Raw genomic sequence first — 7,835 nt, 5'->3', positions numbered from 1 at the left:
GATTCTACATAAATCACATTTAAATAAATTACGTAAAATACTATTAGAACAATGAATAATGATTTCATATATTTCTAAATTTAGATTATTGTAATCTTGTCCTTATTATTTAATTTAATCGTTAATTATTTCAAAGATTCTACATAAATCACATTTAAATAAATTACGTAGAATACTATTAGAACAATGAATAATGATTTCATATATTTCTAAATTTAATTTTCTTATTATTTAATTTAATCGTTAATTATTTCAAAGAATCCACATAAATCACATTTAAATAAATTACGTAGAATACTATTAAAGAATAAAATCAATTGATGAATAATATTAGTTAGCTGTATTATAACATAGGATACAATTTATGATCAGTGAACGGTAATGAATGTTGAAAAAAATGTTCCATTGGTCACTATTGAGATATAGTTTATGTTGAAAGATAAGTTTAAGAAGTAAAAAAAAGTGTGTACAGGCAGGACAGGAGAGGGTTCCTCATCCCTATCCTGAGGATAATGTATATAGTATAGGTTAGAAACAAAAAAGTGGATATCCACTCGAAAATACGGTGGGCACTCGTGCCTAAAAGCACTTGGATCGGTATGCGGATCGATTACATAAAAGAAACGTGGCGCGAATTAATGGTAGATACGTACGAAGCTGTGTTATACGAGAGGAAAGTATAGAAAAAGAAAAAAAGAAATCCTCTTTTAAGAGGATAGAAAAAGTATTCGAGAGTAAGAGCAAAGTGGAACCGTAAGGCACAACCTTTTTTACATTGTTCTTTCGTACTGTACTCACTCGTTTTCTTTCTCTCTGCTTCATCATTTGACGTAGGTATACGCGAGTATGACGTGTTCCTTTTCTTATTCTTCTTCTTTGGAATTCAACGAGAGAGAGAGAGAGAGAGAGAGAGAGTGAGGTAGAAAAAGCAAAGCGTTAAACGACCCGTGCCTGTTTCTCATCTATTTTTAACATTTTCAATGTGTAATGTCGAAAGAATGAATATATATCTTTAAAGTAACTTTACTTTAAGGCCATTGTTCATCCTTTCCCCCCCCCCTTGCAATTATTATTACAGCTTTCAGTCAGATATCTTAGTCGTCTAGATTATTTTTTTTCTTTATCGAATAACGCTTATTATATTTTTTCATCTCGCGTTGATTTTCTTGGCCACGTTATTTAAACTTCCAGTTTTTAATTTTCTTTAAGAATTGCAATTTAAAGTCTTACCTACTGAGATTTTTTTTCCTCATTTTTTAGCATTCTTTTCTATGTTGCTTTTACTACCCCCTTTGAAGTAAATGATCTCGGTGACTACGAAATACAAGTAGTTGGGGAAGATTCCTTGGTATCTTCTTTACCCTCGTCACAGTTTCTTACTTCTTTGTTTTTTTTTATCTTCCCTTTTCTCTTCCTCTTCCTCTTCCTCTTCCTTTAGCACGACGACGAACATATTTTATGGATGGTCGTCGTCTGAAGCTCTCACGGCGCCAGTTTTCTCGTTGATACATCGAATACTTGCATTCTTTTAAAAGTAGGAGGGGGGATGTAAACATGAGATGCAAGATGCATTCGGTATCTTTATCCAAAAGTGTCATCGAGTTCGACAAAATGGAATTTCAATGATGACAATGAAGTCTTCTTAGTCAACTTACAAAATTTACACACTCGCTTAAATTTAAATCATAAATTAGGTTTCAATTTGAATCAATTTGAAAACAGGGTGATTGTAAATCAAAGATTCAAAATGAATTTGATTATGGGGTTCGTAAAAATCAAAGGGGATACGTTTGTTAGTTAATTGGTATCGAATTGATTTTGCCAACAAACACGTGTTGGAATTCTGACGGCGTGTAATATAAGATAATAGTTAAGTACTGGTACTAACATAAGAGATACTTCTAAGAACTCGTAACTGCTAATGTGTGTTATCTCTCTTTCGCTCGAGTTAATTCTCAACTCGAATGGACGAAACAAATGGCATCTGTCGTTGCATCGTCCAAGAAGTGCATCCGGAGGTTGATCCTTTTCAGTACAGCATTATGTTATGTTATATGGGACATAGACGAAAAACACGGAAGGTTTGTAAAATATTTAATAAGATTTTGACGAATTAACGTGAAACAAAAAACTTTTTTAGATACCTTATTGTTAAAACATTTTAATTTCGGATTATTTACACACTAAAAGCTTGTAAAATATTTCATAAGATTTTGACGAATTAACGTTAAACGAGAAGCAGTTTTTATTAGAATATTTGAATTTCGAATTGTTTTATCGACAATTTGAACAAAAATTTAAATACTTTAGAAATAAATTGATAAATATTACGAAAAAAAGATCTTGTGCAGTAATCTCGGCTGTGTAAATGCATAAACGTTATCAAGGTGAAAACACGTATGCTAGCTATCTCGAAATAAAACTCGGTATTTTAAAAGAGGAATTCTCTTTGAAACGAACGTGAACGAAATTACACGAAGACGGAAGCTATAAAATGATTTACGATTAATGTTTGTCTCGTTTATTTAATCGACCCACCTCACAGGTTCGTTTCTTCATAACTAACATAAATCGATGATTGCGACACGATCGAAAAATTATCGTCGAAATATACGAAGACATATTTTTATGGGTCACCATTATATTACATCATTGAACTGAAAATTCGTAGATTGAAGTTTTGATAATGGCTAGTAAACCGAATTCGTCATGAATTTTTCTGACTCATCCCGTGTCCCTGATGTAAAAACCTTGCCTTAGCTTATCGATAAATTATAAACAGGTGTTATAACGGAACAAGAGTCAAGAATTCCCATACATTTTGATTATCATCGTTATTTATTTTTCTTCTTCTTTTTAAACCGAAAACGATTGTGTTGTGTTGTGTTATGGGAAACATATATAGGTATGAAGTTTAATACAGTTTTCTCTTCTTTTTGAGCTTGAAAGAATAGAGGGTGAAGAGGAGGGGGTAGGAAAAAAGGAATGTAATGGGTTGAAGTCCTTGAAAGGACCGGTTGAAGTGACCGGTCCACTATTTTTAACTGGATCCTTTTGTTTCTCTGTTCTCGTCACTTCCCTTTTACGTTCGGCCTTGCACTTGATTCGACGATGCCACTGCTTTGATTTAGAAGATCGATTGATTCTTCCGTATACTTTTCATATCCTTTATTCATCTCTTCTTTCTTTTTTTCCTTCCTTCCTTCCTTCCTTTTCTTTCTCTTTTTCGTTGCAATGTCGTCACGAATGATGACATCATTCCGAGAAGGTTGCTTTTAAATTTAAGGTTGGAACGTGTTCTGTTAAAGAAAATAGTAGAAACAAAATAAAATGGAGAATTATGTGAAAGGAATTTGTCATTTTGCAAGAGAATTTGTTGAACATGAACATTTATGCGAATCCTACGAAACAACGATCGTTATATTGCGAATACAAACGAGCCCTTATTCTTTCGTAATTATTTTCTACCGATTCAGAAAAATAACATAAATTTCGTTAGATACCGAATTAAAAGAAAAAAAGATACCGAATTTCCGAAAAAAAATCGATAGATTACTGAGTTTAATCTCCATAAAAAATATGTCATAAATTATAAAAAATAAAATATGAAGAAATGTATGTATGTATGTACGTACAACACTTATTATTTTTTCGTAATTATTTTCTACCGATTCAGAAAAATAAAACAAAATAAATTTCGTTAGATACCGAATTAATATAGGTATAAAATTGCCGAAAAAAAAATCGATAGATTACTGAATTTAATTTCCATAGAAAACATGTCATAAATTAAAAAAAATAAAATATGAAGAAATGTATGTATGTACGTACAATACGTATACAGATATGCATAGAAAATGAATGAATGCTTTTTCTTTTATTATTTTAATGGATAACAAAAAAAAAATAAAAAAAAAAAATGGTGTACATTCGATCGACAGATAGGAAAGAAAACTGTCAATCATAGGGAAACATTTGTATGGTTTCATTATTCAGTTCGGGGTCGATATTAAATTTAAGAAATGCCGCGTAGGATACCCCGAGGGGGGTTGATAGTAGGCGTTCGACAATTTCCGTCAACGTTCGGTCGTCTTCGGGCGTAGCTACACCGCCCGGAACCGTCAGTCTAGCGCACGACTTCGAGGCGGGTTGACGTGTCGTTGTTTCTCGTATTTCTTGCGTTTTCAGTTTTTTTTTTTCCCGACGTTGGAAAAAAATCGATCCTATTCACAAGGAATCTCAAAGAGAGACGCCTCTCTATTTATTATTTAAAACATCGATCAAATTTATATTACAAAACGTTCTTATTTCTTTTTTTTTTTTTCCAACAATTTATTCGATTAATTAATTTGTCGTATCGATAAACACAGTTGCATAAATCTCGATCGTGATACGTGATTACAATTTCTTATACACACGCGAACCCGAGTGTGTGTGTGAGTACGTACTATTATATTGTGAATATATTTTGTCTTTTTTTTTTTTTTTCTTTAAACCCCTCCCCCGACCCCTCCCACCCTCCTACATTCTAAAGGTGTTTAATCACGTTTTCATTATTATTGGACAGAATTGATTATGTTACTACCGAAAAACGTATGTGCAATAGTCAGATTATTTTGACCGAAGGAGAATTTAAATACGAGAACGGAAAGAAACGCTGCAAAATGTTGCCACAGACTCCTGACATCATTCCCACTACTCTTAATCAGGTATATGTCAATATATTGTGCATGTAATTATTTATGCTTTAGTATCGTAATAAATAACATCAAGAATAAATGAGATTATCTTTAGAAAACGAGAAAAAATTCGTAACGACTCGTTAAAATTGATATTTCGTATATATTTATATTAATCTTTTATGCACATGTATATTTCTACGAATTATATCGATAAGTATAGCCATTTATTATTAATTTCTGTTTATATATTGAAATGTTTTATTAAGACATTCCTATAACGTTTGATATTCATATTTATAATAGAAAAAAAAACTAGATAAAATCATTTCAAAGCAGTGTGTATATATTTGATAAAACTATTCGCGTATTTTTATTACATTTAATAACATTTATCTTATACCCTTTTATTAATTTTTCCCACTGTTTTTTTTCTCAAACCTCGTGTGCAACGAATGCGTGAAGTTCAATGTTCTTTTAGTAAACGCTCACCGTACCTAATTATTGATCCCTTAATAAGGATACCTCGTAAAAAAATAACAAATTACGCGAAGATCTTCAAAGAACCACTTTACTTACTTATTAGAAAACCAATAAGAGATTACCTGTACTTCGTTATTATCTTACAACCCTTTTAAAGCTGACCTTGACTTTGCAAATTCCATCTTGCAACTATGTAATTAGCATTTAACACTTTATTTATAGAAATCGTATGAAAACAAGTTGAATGATATATCAATAAATGGCATGTGCTTATCGATTTTTAAGTATTGATTATTTATAATTGTAATATTTAATAGGAAAACATTTGATTTCTTTTATTTTATTTTATTTTGATTGTTAATCAAATTAAATAATTCAGAGATGAGTAAGTTCAAGTAATTACTTTTTCTGTCTCTTGTAAAAAGATCGTTCAAAAAGGGTGTCGAAGATGGTAAACCGTACCACTCCTGTTAAGATGACGTATAAAAGATAAATATTTGCGTTCTCGAAGTTAGGGATTTACAAGAACACAGGGTTTTGTCTTTGTATGGGAACGGAAAGTTGTTTTTTTCTTTTTACGTCGCGTCACGTTTAGTCAATATTAAACGTTCAGAGTTAGTTTAGACGGATATTTACAATTTCCTTTTTTTTTTTTTCTTCTTCTTTTACGTCTTTCAATTGATTTATCGATTAATCGATCAATCAATCGATCGATAGATCGATCGAATCTAATCAACACTCGAGTCGTGTAGTGCGAAAGCTCTTTCAGAATTTCGACGAGTTATCCTCGGAGGATTATCTGTTTTTTTTCTTTATTTTATCTAAGCCCTCAGGTAGAAAATAGTTGAAATGTTTCAACCTTTCTTTTCTTATGTTAAAATTCTGCTACTACTACTAATACAATTTTTTTTATGTACTTCCAACGTGATTATATAACAAATTTATTCTTTATGTTTTCAATAATATTCAATTTTTCACGTTTTATTTAATATAAATCGTCTAAACGTAAATTTATAATGTTTTTTATTTTACATGGGGAAAGATTATTTCGATTTCGATTAACGTACGATGTGAATTCATTCGGATCATGAATTTAAAGTCTACGTGCACAGATTTTATCGGTTGAACAATTCGCGCAAAACTAAATAGGGACGAGTAAACTGAATTTTCCGATTAAAATTCTCTATATATATATGTTTATTCATAGGATTGTTTTATAATCCTTTTCTTTCGATTAAAAATTTGCGTTTATTTCTATTGATATTTATCCCCCTTCTATACGTAAATGAACATAAATACTTAAAAAAGAAAAGAAAATGAAAATAAAAAGTTACGATTTTACGTTGCATAATAATGATGCGTTATTAATGCAACGTAACCTTGTCCCATTGTATATTTTATTAGTTAACACCGTGATGTCAGACAAATGTTCTCGTTATTATACACAAGACCGACCCATGGCTTTTAAATGGGAACAAAAGAAATATTCTCATAATGCTAAAGAGTACTCGAGGTTGTTGTAGAAAAAGGAAACACGTTTTTTTTCTAATAATTAAATGGCTTATGAGTTAATGTAAAACGTATAACTTTAATATTCATTGAAAATTTATGATAATCCGAAATAAAATCAAAATTTTTTCGCATTAAATCGATAAGTATGGTTTTATTCAATTCATAATACTTTTGAATTATACGAACCTCTTGTTAAATACGACTTAAAAAAAAAGCTTAAAGTAAAGTAAAATGGATGAAGAAGCATAATACTACCTGTTGTCTACTGATGAAAGAGTTTAGGGGAGAGAAAGAGTTGAAATTAAAGGTACATATATATTATATATATGTATATATATACATTTCTGTAAACTCTTGCATTACTATACGCGCGAAGAAGTTGGAAAAGACGAATAATAAATGGAAACGTGGCATTGAACGGACAATGGTGCAGAATATCCACCTTGTGTGCTGGTAATGTACAACAATAGAAAGACCTCGGTAGTGGAATATTAAAGCAAAAGCTTTTTCCGTCTCTCTGATCAACCTTTTATGTTATTTTCTCTTATTTTATATGATATTTTCTCATATTTCTATATAGAAAATGTTTCAAAAGTCAAAAATCCGTGTTTTATCAAGAACAAAATATATCACAAACAAATAATCAATATTTTTTTTTTATTTAATATAGATTTACAATAGTTTGTTCTTTAATTAATGATATGAATATTCAATTATAGTGTAAATTGGAAAAGAAGTATAGTCATATGTTAATTTAGCTGAAAATTTCTAATTTAATAAGGAGGGGGTCAGTTACATCATGTTTTGGTGTTTCGAAAAATAGATATAAATAGGAGAAAATATCATTTTTCAGCGATGTCTCGAAAATGTCATGGAATTCTCGATGACTCATTGTGAAAGAGGCATGGAAAGGGGAAGGAAAGGAAAAGGAAAGAGAGTGTCTTCATTCGAGGTCTCTGTTTGCTTGTAGATTTGGTCTTGCTACGTGGTGACAACACACGCTCGAGTTTTATCATTCGTAGAAGGTGCGTGACGTACCCCATCAGAAAATTCTTAAGGCCCCTAGTCGACTTATCGATTATTTTTAAAGTCAAAATTCCAAATAGTCCTTGCATTTCTGTTAAATTCAATAATTCATTTTTATTCTTATATATATTCTTT

General features: G+C 30.8%; 1 protein-coding gene across 1 annotated transcript in view; it reads left to right on the top strand.

Annotated features, from left to right (window-relative positions):
- Nucleotides 1–4,475: 4,475 nt before the first annotated feature.
- LOC106786837 (class E vacuolar protein-sorting machinery protein HSE1-like) overlaps nucleotides 4,476–7,835 on the top strand; it is a 36,542-nt gene continuing 33,182 nt past the window's right edge. The window contains exon 1 of the mRNA XM_014748660.1: nucleotides 4,476–4,709. Coding sequence (XP_014604146.1) covers nucleotides 4,596–4,709 — 114 coding nt within the window. The 5' untranslated portion in view covers nucleotides 4,476–4,595. The remainder of the gene's footprint in view (nucleotides 4,710–7,835) is intronic.

The sequence above is a fragment of the Polistes canadensis genome, unplaced genomic scaffold (genome assembly GCF_001313835.1).
Source record: "Polistes canadensis isolate GaletaPanama2010 unplaced genomic scaffold, ASM131383v1 scaffold_85, whole genome shotgun sequence".
Classification (NCBI taxonomy): Eukaryota; Metazoa; Arthropoda; class Insecta; order Hymenoptera; family Vespidae; genus Polistes; species Polistes canadensis.
This window is presented reverse-complemented; position numbering and strand designations above follow the sequence as displayed.